This window comes from Rhamphochromis longiceps, linkage group LG17 (assembly GCF_057381845.1).
Source record: "Rhamphochromis longiceps isolate RC_006_pf linkage group LG17, R_longiceps_female_GT1.1, whole genome shotgun sequence".
Lineage (NCBI taxonomy): Eukaryota > Metazoa > Chordata > Actinopteri > Cichliformes > Cichlidae > Rhamphochromis > Rhamphochromis longiceps.
In genome coordinates, this window is record NC_140573.1 from 38,693,377 (window position 1) to 38,707,062 (window position 13,686).

The 13,686-nt window shown below is 42.2% G+C and overlaps 1 protein-coding gene across 4 annotated transcripts in view; it reads right to left on the reverse strand.

Annotated features, from left to right (window-relative positions):
* Positions 1 to 1,523: 1,523 nt before the first annotated feature.
* Positions 1,524 to 13,686, reverse strand: part of LOC146650157 (kinesin-like protein KIF21A) — a 43,889-nt gene continuing 31,726 nt past the window's right edge. For 2 of the 4 annotated variants that reach the window (XM_085386227.1, XM_085386224.1), the window contains 20 exons: positions 13,584 to 13,652; positions 13,366 to 13,511; positions 13,141 to 13,285; positions 12,528 to 12,722; positions 10,940 to 11,041; positions 10,249 to 10,414; positions 9,966 to 9,986; positions 9,316 to 9,373; positions 8,307 to 8,361; positions 7,838 to 8,052; positions 7,467 to 7,640; positions 7,152 to 7,184; positions 6,810 to 6,946; positions 6,620 to 6,704; positions 6,446 to 6,535; positions 6,202 to 6,360; positions 5,986 to 6,103; positions 4,435 to 4,605; positions 4,128 to 4,324; positions 1,524 to 4,013 (listed from right to left, as the gene is read on the reverse strand). In XM_085386227.1, the coding sequence (XP_085242353.1) occupies positions 3,959 to 4,013; positions 4,128 to 4,324; positions 4,435 to 4,605; positions 5,986 to 6,103; positions 6,202 to 6,360; positions 6,446 to 6,535; positions 6,620 to 6,704; positions 6,810 to 6,946; positions 7,152 to 7,184; positions 7,467 to 7,640; positions 7,838 to 8,052; positions 8,307 to 8,361; positions 9,316 to 9,373; positions 9,966 to 9,986; positions 10,249 to 10,414; positions 10,940 to 11,041; positions 12,528 to 12,722; positions 13,141 to 13,285; positions 13,366 to 13,511; positions 13,584 to 13,652 (2,391 nt within the window). In that variant the 3' untranslated portion in view covers positions 1,524 to 3,958. The remainder of the gene's footprint in view (positions 4,014 to 4,127; positions 4,325 to 4,434; positions 4,606 to 5,985; positions 6,104 to 6,201; positions 6,361 to 6,445; positions 6,536 to 6,619; positions 6,705 to 6,809; positions 6,947 to 7,151; positions 7,185 to 7,466; positions 7,641 to 7,837; positions 8,053 to 8,306; positions 8,362 to 9,315; positions 9,374 to 9,965; positions 9,987 to 10,248; positions 10,415 to 10,939; positions 11,042 to 12,527; positions 12,723 to 13,140; positions 13,286 to 13,365; positions 13,512 to 13,583; positions 13,653 to 13,686) is intronic. The other 2 variants (XM_085386225.1, XM_085386226.1) reach the window with 2 other exon arrangements.

A 13,686-nucleotide genomic window follows, 5' to 3' on the forward strand; every position in this document is an offset into this window, starting at 1 on the left:
TGGTAGCTGACACACACGTTATCATTCTAGGACGTTGCAGTCTGGTTATGTTTTACTTCCTTTAAAGTGTGATATTTTTCTACAAACAAACACTCAGTCATAAAGCGCCGCGTGATGCGTGAATCCTTTCCGTGTGAATTCCCCATTAAAAGCGCTGACCTGTTTTCCATGCCACCTCAACCCCAAATGTGCTGGAGCATGTGTCATACCCGACATTACAGTATCTGTCAGAATATTATGTAGCTGCACGCATGCTTCTGCTGCATGCAGTGGCTTGTCACAAATTCACAACTTACAGACATACAAGTTAAATTAATTACAAGTTGCAAATGTTATGTAGTTAAGCGAGATCAATCATCCACTAATCAGTTTGTGAAGTGCGATTTTATAGGAGAATCTCAAATGAAACATAATCAATTCCCTGTCAAAATAAAAGCAGAGAAAGGAAATAAGTTATGCTGAGTTAATGAGGTTGAAAGTGGCATTGTGTGGGTGTTATGTCATCTGATTGCGCTTATGAGGCGTATTAATTCTGTTCCACTTTATACTAAAGTTCAACACAGTACATATAAGAAAGTGTCAGACACTGTTCCTCTGCCATGAGGCCAGTTAACACTCTGCTGCTCTCACTACCTCTGAACATTGAATATCGATCCTTCTTCTGTTTATAAGATTGGGGAAACCTGCAGTCAGCTGAGACTGAAGAAATCACTTGGATGAGTGACGAAACGTTTCTCCTACAAAAAAGCTACGTCCAGATGAACAGAATCAACTTTTGGAGATCGATCCTTCTATCACTCTTTACATTATTATTTTTTAATCTTTTTTGCCTCCTGCTTTGTCTTTAGCAGTACACTTCAGGCAGTGCTGCTGCCTGGAGTTATAATTAAAAGGCAATTGAAATAAGCTGGCAGACAAATAATGACTCAATGGGTACAGAGAGGAAGATACTGCACAACGTATATATCGCATGTTGAGGACACACAGTGTTTAAGATTCTACACATATTTAAAGTCATAATTATTCATAGAGCCATAGGCCAAATTATTCCATCATCCAATGGTGCATTTATTTATTTGCGGTTTTCTTTTTGGGGAGTTTGGATGTGGGTATTGCCTGAAATTGTAATTAGTCATGACAGAAATGATTAAAATAATACAGAAAGAAAGCCTCATTTGTATGCACATCAAATGAAGCACAGTCTCTGTGTTTACCTACTCAATCACTCAGGTGTCATTATACAGTACTACCACCATGTGGTCACAACATATTAATACATGAGTTAAAGAAAAAAAAAACAAGACAGACATGAAGCTTAAAAAAAACAAAACAAACAAAACTTTTTTAAATATTAAAATTTATTTCCACGCTGCAACCGATCTTAATCACTTAAAAATTGTTCACAAGAGAATCAGCAGGAATGAAACGGCGTATTTACAGAAGAAGAAATTTACAGTCACATTTCAAAATATAATATTACAATTAGAGGGATAACACTTACAGCTCATCTGGTTTCTAGGGGATTATTTAGTCAATGGGACTGAAAACCGATTTCTGTACTCGATTTAAGCTCTTTCTTGTGAGACAGAAGGAAAGTCAATTCAACTCACAAAATAAAAAGATTTTTCAGTGCAATTACCTGAGTCCCACTGACTTTACCTTTGCTAACAACTTCTACCTCATGTATCCCAGTAAGAGCAGCAAATTTATTTAACAGATACTTGTGATAGAGTAGTTCAGGAGCAAATGTTTACCTAACCTTTTTAATGAGGGATAGCCAACATTTATCAGGTAGTGATTTCTCAGTCACTGCATACAGTTCAGGATTAATTACAGGCACTGATAATACCTCTGTATATGGAGTCAGTCGTCTACAACAGCAAGATAACAGAGGTATCAGATGGAAAGAGTTCAAAAACTTTCAGTGGATAAGACACCACAGAAAAATCAGAGAAAAAAATAAATAAATAGTCATAGCATTTTTACACATTTAACAGACTGAATGTTCTTTTCAAATGCTTAACTGCAGCACATGTGCAGTTTACAAGTACTAAAACAGCAGAGATAAACAGTAATATACAAGAAACTGCCACACAATTTGGTTGGAAAAACATGCACATATACACACTTGAAAAAGAAATGCTTTCACAAGACTGTAACTCATACCGTATTACATGACTTGGGAATTACAAGGTGCTTGAGTCTATCAAGATGAATGATTTACAATCACTGACTGTAAATCAGAATGTTTCATAAAAGCACTTGCTGCCAGAGCAGTGCTTCAGCTGTGCAAGTGTCGTACAACTATCGAAGACGGGCAGAGAATTACGGTCAGTGGATTACCATAACATCTAAAAATAACGGGAAGTACAAAGTAAAAGACCAAGAGATGCTTTATAAAAAAGCATCAACCAGAGGATTGAGAAACCGAGCTGATGGCCGACTATAATCAGAAAAAGCTGTTGAGTTGGAAATGTGAACAAATCTTCATTATTACCTGTTCTTAAATGGTTATCCTGCTCAGAGGAGTTCTTTCTTAAAAACCTGTTGCAATGTGCTACCATGCACATTCAAAAATGATCACAATCTAACATTTATTAAGTGTTTTGCCACACGCAGAATCAATGTGCGGGCAAATGCGATAAATAATAGATTTGCTGCTAGCTAGCTAGCATATTTTTCCGTCTGTTTTTTAAATTTCAAATATATTTTAATGTTTAAGTAGTTTCATAATTCAGCTGTCTTACAGAAAGACAGGGCAGGATATGTTTTCTGGTCACCGTGAAAAGTATCAGCTAAACTAGCTAAAAGCTAACTAGCCTAGCAGGTACTAGCCTTTTAAGCTAGGAAAGTTAACTTTATTTTATGTTGTTCAGATTTATACAATTATAGATTTATATAGTTATTTAAAAATATTACATTACACTTTGAATTATTATGGGTTTTGAAATGTCTTTCGCTGTTATGTCTAATGACAAAGTAGCCTTTTTCAAAGGTAATGTTTCAGCAGATAGTACTCTCTGCTTTTTAAGGCAATATGTAATGTAGGAATAGTGCTATTCAGCTATGATACCTGCAGTTTGTTAGAGATACAACATTGTCACTTTATTTTACTTATTTTTTAAAAAGCTTAATCCTGACTAAGCCTGGGTAAATTTAAACTGTATAAGAACCGTGTTAAAGGAGCATGGTGTATGCCTTATTTTGAGGCCTCTACTTTAATCTGATGGGCTTGGCAGTAACAGCTCAATATTAAGACCATATGCAGCTTCAGTTGGTCCTTGGTAACTGAGAACACATGCATACATAAAGAGACCAGCACAACAATGCCAGAAAGACACAATAAACCACCCATCACGTGAACAAAAAGACAGTTATTGCTGGAGTTTAAATATTTCCGTGTCTTGTCTTGGGACACAGACGTTTTCAGCAGTCTTGGTTTTGATGAAGAAAAATTGGTGCAATGAAGCAAATAATTTAATCTGTTTTCCTTTTTCTTAGTAGCTCTGGCAAAAATGAATAATATGCATAGACAGTATCCATGTTGTCTTGCGTTGAACTGACAGGGAATGTTGAATACACCACAAACTCCTGGATCAATAAATCCATACTTTTCTTTTCACTCTATTACAGTCACAGCTATGAAATGAGCTGGCCACTGCAGCAGTTCTATGATTATAGGAGCTTGAGAGGTTCACGGATGATGTTTTGACCTAAAATGTCAGTAATGCTACTCAGCTGGAAAGAATGATTTCCCTGAAACTATTCCAAGTGAAGCATCAGGGATGTTTTAAGGTTATTGTGGGCCTATCCTGCCATACCTATTGATTTGGGACCCTCTCTGGGTTTCCCAGTCAGTAATTTCTCAAGTCGAAGATGTTATAGAAACTTTGCAAATAATTCATGTTGACTGACTGATGGCCAGTGAGCAATCCTGTGTCATTAAATCCAGCAGTCATTAAAATCCATCCTCCAGAGATGCTTTGGCTTCCCAAATCTTCACAGTTCGGTCACTGTCGAAAACACAAAGGTAAAGTTTATGATAATAATCAAAATTTGTAATTTTAACATGGCAGGATCGTAGTTCAACACTACTGACTAGTGTTCAACTATGTTAGGAGACTTACTCAGAGGCAGTGAACAGTTGGCTGCTGTTAGTAGCCAGGCCGTTGATTGGACTGTCGTGTCCTTGGACCTCACCGAGGGGTGCAAGCGAGTCAGTGTGCCAAAGGCGCAACAGCCCTCCTCTGCATCCACTGAGCAGAACCGGGGAGCCTGGCACCACACCCAGAGCACTAACCCAGTCTGCCTTGGCATTGACCGACTAGTAGATGCAATAACAGCCAACAGTTAGTGTAGAGTTTATCAGATTTACAAGTTTAAGTCACTGATATAAACTTTTTAATCTTGGGAAAAATCTTTGATGCACAATACCTGTAACAGTTTCTTACTGGCCAAGTCCCACTTTTTAATATAATAGTCTCTGGAGCTGCTGTAGAAAAAGTCTCCATGCACAGTGAGAGACTCCACGCTGTCCTGATGGACGGGGTCAAACGTATGGCAGGAGGTGATGCTACCCTGAGCGCCCTCTGTCACCTCAAACATCTGAAAAACAAGCACATTTGTTCTTTATATATATGGTGGTTATCATAAAGTTTGACGACTCTGTTCATTGCTCCCTGGAAGTATAGTTAGGGCTGGATCAGGTGATCCTCAATCCTCCCTTAGTTATGCTGTTGGTTATGCAACCCTCACTACCCTGGCAAGCAAAATATTACCCCATTGAAACGGGCAATTCCGGACAGTTGGTAGTACTGCAGGAAAAAAGTGTTAATCTAACAGATTAACACTTTTGTCCCCCCCCCCGCAGTTTTAAATCCCTGAAAGTGGGGACGTCTCTCCCAGAGCTCCAGTTCGGTGACACCATGTGCATCTTGTAGAGCAGTGGTCCCCCCCACACACAAACACATCCTCCAACCTCACACAAACTTCAATTTTTTTGTAAACATCCATCCATCCATCTTCATCCGCTTTGTCCGGGGTCGGGTCGCGGGGGCAGCAGCCTAAGCAAAGAGGCCCAGACCTCCCTCTCCCCAGCCACCTCCTCCATCTTATCCGGGGGAATACCAAGGCGTTCCCAGGCCAGCCGAAAGATATAATCTCTCCAGCGTGTCCTGGGTCTGCCCCGGGGCCTCCTCCCGGTGGGACATGCCTGGAACACCTCACTCAGGAGGCGCCCAGGGGGCATCCTTGTCAGATGCCCGAACCACCTCAGCTGGCTCCTTTCGATGTGGAGCAGCAGCTGCTCTACTCTGAGCCCCTCCCGGATGGCCGAACTTCTCACCCTATCTCTAATTTGTTTAAACAATTAAACAAATTAAAATAAACTACTACCTCTTTTAAATAACAGAAAAACAAACCATCTTTATGGTGTAATTATTTTACGTTTAGGTTTTTTTTTAATTGTGTAAGAATATTCAACATTGGTATCAATACATTTTTCAAAAAAAACACCTCTCTGTGCAGAATGGGTTTAAAAACATTCTGTGGCAGGATCAGCCTGATATTATTCACATTCGACTGTAACTTTACTGTTTAAAGAGCTAACATCTTCAAATTTTCAGGAGTAGTTATTCATTATAAGAAGTGTTTGTGAAATAAAAATCAAGAACGTGGGATATTGTTTGTCCGTGATTTGGACAGCCTAGCGCGACGCAGGGGGAAGCAAATTCTGGCGGGGATGCCTACCTTAGCACCACCGTTGTGCAGGTGAAGGCAAGATATCATCATAGTTTTTAGACTTTGTCTTTACTTTACAATATAAAGAGCCTTGAAGGAACTGTTGTAATTTGGTTTTATTTAAAAACAGAATATAATTCAACTGATTTGAGTTGAAAATCCTATTCAGACTATATATCTATATATATATATATATAGGACGCTGCTACAACACATATATGGCTACATTTTTGTGTAGCTTCCTACTTTAATATGATGGTCTTTGGAGCCGGTGAGCACCAGGTCCTGCCCGCTGCCCAACTTTTCGACTGTCAGACACATAACAGGCCCCAGATGGCCGGTCAGCTTCCCCGTAGATGCAAATCTAAAGAAAGGAGTCAAATTAAGAAATCATTACCAAAATAAATACCTCCTATGAAACTGCTTATAGCTAAAACTCCTATCGATGTTACTGTAACTCACTTGCGGAGGTCCCACATGCGGACAGCATTGCCAGCAGCAGCATACAGGAAAGAGCCAGTGTGGTTGAGAGTAATCTGATTGATCTGACTCTCTCCAGGTGGGATGGATAAACTCCGAGCAGAAGAACAGGTGTCTCCTGAGCCCACCTGTCCCGACGACCTTACACGTATAACAAAAATGCAAAACAATAAGATGGTGATAAAACGTAATGACAGATGCTGGACGGAGGGGCGCGTGAACTTACGTGAGTGTGCGGATACACTTGGCAGAGTCTCGTATGTCCCAAACTTTGATGTAAGCAGTGGAAACGGTGAAGACAAGGCTGGAAGTGTACCTATAATAACAGCAACAAGTAAGTAATCTATCCAAAGGTTAAATACAAAAACCAACGTTACTAGTGATTCTAGTATTCTGGTACCTGACTGAGACGACACTGCTGGGATGATCAGCCAAAGACATGATCTCCTGACCTGTCACCAAGTTCCAGACCTTACATGTCCGGTCTAGGAAGACGCACGAGCACAGGTCAGATTAAGAAACAAAAAGGAAAGAAATCATAGAAAACAGTCTTCTCGTGGTGGCCGTTTGAAAGCCGGTGCAGTTTTTACCTTTAGACCCTGTAAACAGCAGGTCATCAGTGGCGTCTACACAGAGAACAGGCTTGGTGTGGCCCTCAGCTACATAAACACACTGAAGTTTGCCCCCCCGGCTGTTCTTGGGGCTTGTTACAGGGTTGATGACACCCCTACAAACATGACACAACATTTTAGACTTTCACTAATCAGCTTTCTGCACCAGCAAAGCCTTGTAGTGGCATACTGTAGCTGACAGATTAAAGTGGTTAAAGCAGTGACAGAATGAAAGGGAAAGGAAGTACAGAGTTAACTATTCCCTCTGATTTTAGCTTACATTTGAAATTTAATTAAACATATTAAAGAGGCATGAATTACCTGTGGCCTTCAAACGCAGGCGAGTCCTCCAGCCTGAAACAAAATAATAATGGTTATTTAAAACTTAAATAAACACAGTTAAACTTAAAGGGCGTATTAGCATCCTAACATTTGCCTTTTGCAACAGTTTGCTCAGTAAAGCAGTGAAGTTCAGGCTGCTGGGTTCATGTCATTTTTGTAATCACCTAAATTAAATTATGGCTCATCAGGGGTTCATGAATGGCTCTGTTGTAATTATCCAGCTGCGGCCTGACTGACACATGGCTAAAACTACAAACAAACCTGTTCTTCTGATTAAAGGAAGTTCACACTTACAGGGATTTGTAGTCACTGGCTTTGGTTTTAGTTTCCGCTGTGCTAACTGGAGCTGCATGTACAGGTCCTGGGATCTGCGACGCCACGCCTCCTTTCTCGTGCATCTTCCTGCGGCTGAGCGGCGAGCGCTCCAGTTGTTTCCTCTCAGCTCCTGTAGGTGATCTGGATCTGGAACTACAGACGGTAAAGATTTCACAAGGGGTTTTGTTTTTCTGGAGTAATAACACGTAACATTTTAGCAGCAAGATATCACACAAACAGTCTTCAATATTTCAGAATGCTGAATGATGAGCACCGGAAATATCTGGCATTTCAGAAGAGAACTTTGATATTTTTGTGCCCTGCAGAGAAATGTTGCTTTTACCACTTACATGGCAGCTGGCCTGGCAGACAGCGCAGATGGGGAAACAGTTTGCTCACGGTCAGCGGTTTGACCAACCGCTTGACCCTGCATGTCTGCCGGTCCTTCCAGGCGCTCAGCAAGGGGTAGCAGAGGGGCTGAAAAGTCTCCAGTGGGGGATTCACAGGACAAATCTCCACTGCTGGCATAAAGCAATTCCATCTGTGTGGTGGTTCGCCTTCGAGCCTGGGGGACCAGAATAGTTTGGAACACGGACTCACAACTCACTAAGCAGCTAGTAATTATCCTAAATTCAACAAAGTATTGTGGAACTTCTGCTTAACTTTGGATGAAGTAAAAAGGAGGGGAATTGGAAAAATATGGATCAAATATTATAAAGTAAATTCAGTTTTAAATTTAAAAGCATTTTTTAACTGTTAAACGTAAAAAACACGGGGGCTTAAACAGTATGCTGCACATTGCCCGGCAGAGTACAGTACCTTGCTTCTTGGTCTGGATTCACCACACATCTTCATTAAATCTGATGCCAGTGTGCTGAAACACAGAATTTTCAACCAGTTATTCCCAGTACATGTTAGGCTAGCAGTGTTAGGCAGTACAATGTTTACCAATTTTATGATATTAGCATTTAATTTGCACCTGCACTTTCAGACTCGAGATATGCAGCATCATCCCTATGTTTTGTCTGAGAACGCTCTTCTTCACCAAAGAAGTGGGAAAAAAAGGAAAGAGAAAACACAACTGGCGTCTGGATAGAAAGTGATCCTCTTCCTCCTCACCTCAAATTTATCTCCAGAACTGAAGCCAGGACTCTAATGCACACGCTTGTGCATAAACACGCTCAGCAGATTAGACATCCAGCGCACCCCTCAACATTATGAAAGCTAATTTTAGGCTTTCAAGGGTTCTAAAAATCACACTTTGTCTCTGATAAACAGTTTGATTGCTTTCACACATGTGACAGTTGGCTCATATTACAGCTTGTTCGCTATCTGTATCTGAGTCTGATAATGTTAGAGCCACTTCAATGAAGGTTTCACAAATGCCAGCTAACAGCAGCTAACAGAGGTTAACGGCAGCTAACAGAGGCTCACAGCAGCTAACAACGGCTAACGGCAGCTAACAGAGGCTAACGGCAGCACACAATAACATGCAGGGAAAAGTTGCCTGCTCAACTACGTGAGCTACAATGGTACAAACAAAAACAGGCCTCGTCAATAACTAGTATTTGCTTTGTCTATATCCGGCTTCTGTACAAGCAACAAAGTAGTTAGTGACACAAAGTCGTTAGCATGCAATGAACGTGGGATTTCACAGATCCAGGCATCACTCGTTTAAATCGCAAAGACGGCAAGGGGCGAAAATGCTCATCAAAAGGGGACTTCTGCGATCATGATGCATGAAATCATGAATTACTTTTTTCTTCTTCTAACTGTGAACCTATAAAGTGCTTTTGAATTGATAACCTGTGCAGGTGTATATATTTACCTGCCCTCTGTGGCTGGACTGGGGGTGGATTCATCACTACTGCTGTCATTTCCGTTCTCTGCAATAATGACAGACACAAATAAAGACACATTTGAAAAAGGGAAAAACAAAGAAAAATGTGTCTTTGTGAGTGTGGAAAGCATGTGTGACTTCCTTGATGGCACATTTTAGATGTCAGGGACTGTTCAGAATGTTGCTGCAGCGGTTCATAAACTAGGTCGGGGGGTCGTTTAGTGTAGTTTTAGATAAAGGGTGATCTGGGAGAGAAGGAAATGGAGGAAAACGCAAGAGAAGACAAACACAGAAAGGCTGACACGCAAACTGCTGCTTCCACATAATCGCAGCTCATCCTCATGAAGTGGGACTGGCTAGCAGGTGGGGTGACACGTCATGCATATTACTGGCACAGTTACGACAGCCGGGTTAGTTTTTATCAGGACTGCGATGCACGTGATGCACACGGCAAGATTCCATCATTTTTTTCAAATGTAGATTTTTTTCTTTCTAATTTGGAAACTAATTGCACAAAAAAAAAAATCAGACTGAAAACAGTTCACAGTTTGGGAGCAACATTTAATGGAAATCGTGTAGTGTGCACGTGCTTTGCTCTCTCACGCACTAACGTACTGCTGTGTATTTTTGTCACTCACCTGGAGACAGGTAACCTAACTCTGAGCTCACAGCAACACCACAGAAAGAAACAAACAGAAATCAAAAATCAAAACCCAAAGATGAGGAAAAAGGCTACTCGTTATTTTACTGGCTTCAGTGACAATTTGATGTGTCATAGTGACAAATTCTTCACATCTCTTTTGGACAAGCTGAGGAAGCCGGTAAAGTAAAAAAGTAGCCACACACGGTTAAAAAGATGACTGAAAAAGGTGATTGCGCCCGACGGGCTCGGACCCGAGTCGATCTGTCGGCGCCCGCTACCTTGCAAAGCGCTGCCCAGCAAGGCGTCCAGCTCCGGGTTGATCTCAGCTTTCTCCTTGAGCATGTGGAAGAGCAACTGGTTCTGCGTGGCGCTGTTGATCTCCGTCTGCTTCAGCCTGCCCTCCATCACCTTCAGCTGGGAGTCCTTTTGAGCCGCCTGCAGACCCTGAGTCCCGGCACAGCCAGCAGAGAGATTATCACAGAGCTCTTTTTAATTGTTTGTATTCGTATAACGGAGGTCGACCTCCGCATCTGTTCAGCGCAGGAAACAAACATAATAAAGGCTCGGCCTCTTTCAGTTTAGTGTGAAGTAGTAATTACTTCCGCTTCTTCGTTTGTGCTCTCAGTCTTCCTCCTTTTGCCGCTGGGCTGACTGCATTTCCTCACTGGACCAATTAGGTTTCGCCAAATCTAATCTTATCTAATCTAATGGAGACTTAATTCAATCATGTTGTTCCATTAAAGGTCTCATTAGATTCAATCTCATAAAGGAGCCATGGTTACGAAGAAAACGGGCTCGGGATAAACAGGCAAGCTGCAAACGAGTTACCACGACGACTGCAAATAATCGCTATGCAATTAAATTCATAAAGCACTTCTACTTAGAGAAAGGTTGGTATCATAAAAAATAAACATTGTGATATTTTGTAATATTTATTTGACATGTCTGGTGTGAGTCATCTGTTGGTACCTTATTAATGGCCATAGTCATGAAATGGTCAAGTAGGAAGCGGGACTCAGATAGGTTACAGGAACTGATGACAGCAGCAGCATCCACGGTGTCTCCTTCCTCCTGCAGCCCACAGCGATGACACATTTCATAAAACATTGCTGCGAGAAACTTGACAACTTATTTCCACACAGTGTGATTTGATTTAAAATGAGGACAGCATCCTTCTTCCATAGCTAACACCAGCTATCAGCACTGCTAACACAAACAAGTTTTATAAACAGCAATTCTGTGAGAGATTTCCTGATGTGCTTGGGATCATCATCCCGTTCTATGACCCAGTTGGCCTCACTTCTGACTTTAAAGCACTTTGGTATACAGAGGAGTTCATGGTCGACTCAATGGCCACAAGGTGCCCGGGTCCTGAGCTGCAAATCAAGCCCAAATCATTACTCTGCCACCAAAAGTGCTTGGTCTGGTTTTCTCCAAATGTGAAGCTGTGCTTTACAGCGAAATATCTCCACTTTGGTCTCGTCTGCGTCTAAAGGACACTGTTCCGGAAGTCTTGCAGTTTGTTCAGATGCAAAATCTGCAGCAACTCTCTGGTGTAGGTCTTTATTGAGGATTGCATAGTCTGAATTTGGGGATAATTTTCTGGAACGTCTACTCCTGGCAATATTGGGGGGGGCACTGTGTTAAAACACAGCGGACATTCCCAGACCTCCAAATTGCCAAAACATCTGCTTTTATAGAGGTGCATTGAAGTGCATTTGATTAGAGTTGTACTTCTTTTTTAACAGGACAATTAAAACAGAAAAACATCTCAAACTGCCTGGATTATGAGAGCAAACATTGTTAGCCGCTATAAAACTTTCACCCACGGCTGGGATGCAATTTAATGAATCACTAGTCTGACACTAACCATCAGTTAGCAACCCAATTCTAAGCCTGCAGAGATTTCCAGCAACGCACATTTCAGCCAACACAGCATTACATACCACCGCTCTCAGTGCTATCTCATTAGTGACCCCAGGCTTACTATTGATAAATAATTGCACAGTTTAACCCAAGCGGCAGCAAATCAGAGGTTTTCAGGATCCGCGGCTCTCTAATTCCTAAATTGCACACTTTAAACTCAACAATTTGTGCAGCAGCTTAAAGAGCATCGTGAGTGGCTGATGGCATGAATGTGAGGTACAAAACTCAGAGTGTAAACGTTATACGTGCAAACAAAAAGTTACATGTATACACGGCTGATCAGCTGCCACCATTAGGCTGCTTTGGCTGCATTAATGGGCTGTGCTGCCGGTGGGTTGTTGTTTTATTGAGTCATTGTTGTTTTGACAAATAGGCGCCTGATGCTTGTTTGTCAAAGTGGGGCCCAAAATGCTCTGGTGCAGAACTGCAATTATTTCCCAAATTGATTGCCCAAGGGTGACAGCCCCATGCAAGCCCATTCTCGCTAATGAGGCAGCGATGATAGTGTTTGCATCATTATGAGCTGCGTGCGAGTGTGCGAACATCATACTGCCCTTCTTTTATGAAGCATTACAAACAGACTCGAATAAACACTGGGATCACGCGCGGCCGATTGCTGCTGTTCTCTCACCTTAGCCTCCTCCATCTGCATGATGTTGGCCTGGCAGTCGGCGATGCTGTCGTTGATGTAGTCGATGTTGGCGCTCAGGGACTCCAGCTCCTCGTTCAGAGATGCCAGGGAGCGGTCGGCGTCCGCGCCGTCTACTGCCGTTTTTTCTCTTTTCCTAGACACTCGCTCACGTCGTCTAGTCAGCTCCTCACGTTGCTGGAGAAAAGGCGAGAACAGAGGTTAGAAGGAAAGGAGGACAAAGAAGCATTTTAAAAGCATTTTAGTTGGTGCAACTACACACAAACATCTCTCTCTCTGCAGTAATTGGGCTCTAAAGTAGGAGAGTAGCAGTAAAACTCCTGTAGTATTCATCAGTGACAACAGAAACAGCATGACAGCTGGGGTGGAAGTGGGTTGCAAAGCAGCTTGCAGATGGGCAACAACTGTGTGCAGGCTAAAGCAGCTTAAGTAGTGGGGCCTATGTGAGTTCAGCAAACTGGATATTATCACAATACTTCTCAATACTTCATGTTATTGCGATTTTTACCATTTTGCATTTGCTGAGCATTGAAAAAAAAACTGTAATAGTGTATCGACCAGCTGATGTGGGCTCACGACCACCGTAAAACATTACCTTCAGTAGTCGGTTCATATCTGTCTCCATGTTAGAGATGGTCATCCTCTGCATGATGATGTCATTGATGCGTCTCTCCAGTGACTGCCACTTGGCCCTGGCTGATCTGTTGAGGTAGATACTTCCCATCCGCACTGGGGAACTCCTAAAGAAGAAGGCATTCTTTCAGACGTCTCACTCAGCTGACATGCACACTCATGCTGTAAATGCGCTAACACGGTTTACCTGGCTCCGTTGGAAGAGCTTGCACTAGAGGACTGCAGCCGTCCTGGGACTGCTCTATGAGAGGGTTCCTGAGGAGGTTCAGGTAGGCTCACTTTCCTGCTCACCTTTCCGGACACGGGCCTCACCTGGCGCCTAAGAGCGGTCACCTGAGACAGAGAACAGGTATAACAAAGCCACATGTAACATAGTCATCATTGCCTCCCTCAACTGCGTTTTACCTCTTCATTCTTCCGACGGAGGATCAGCTCCTGCTGTCTCTTCTGGGCCTCGAGCTGCCTCACCTGGTGCTGTGAGACAAGCTTGATTTTAGTTTTGTCTTTA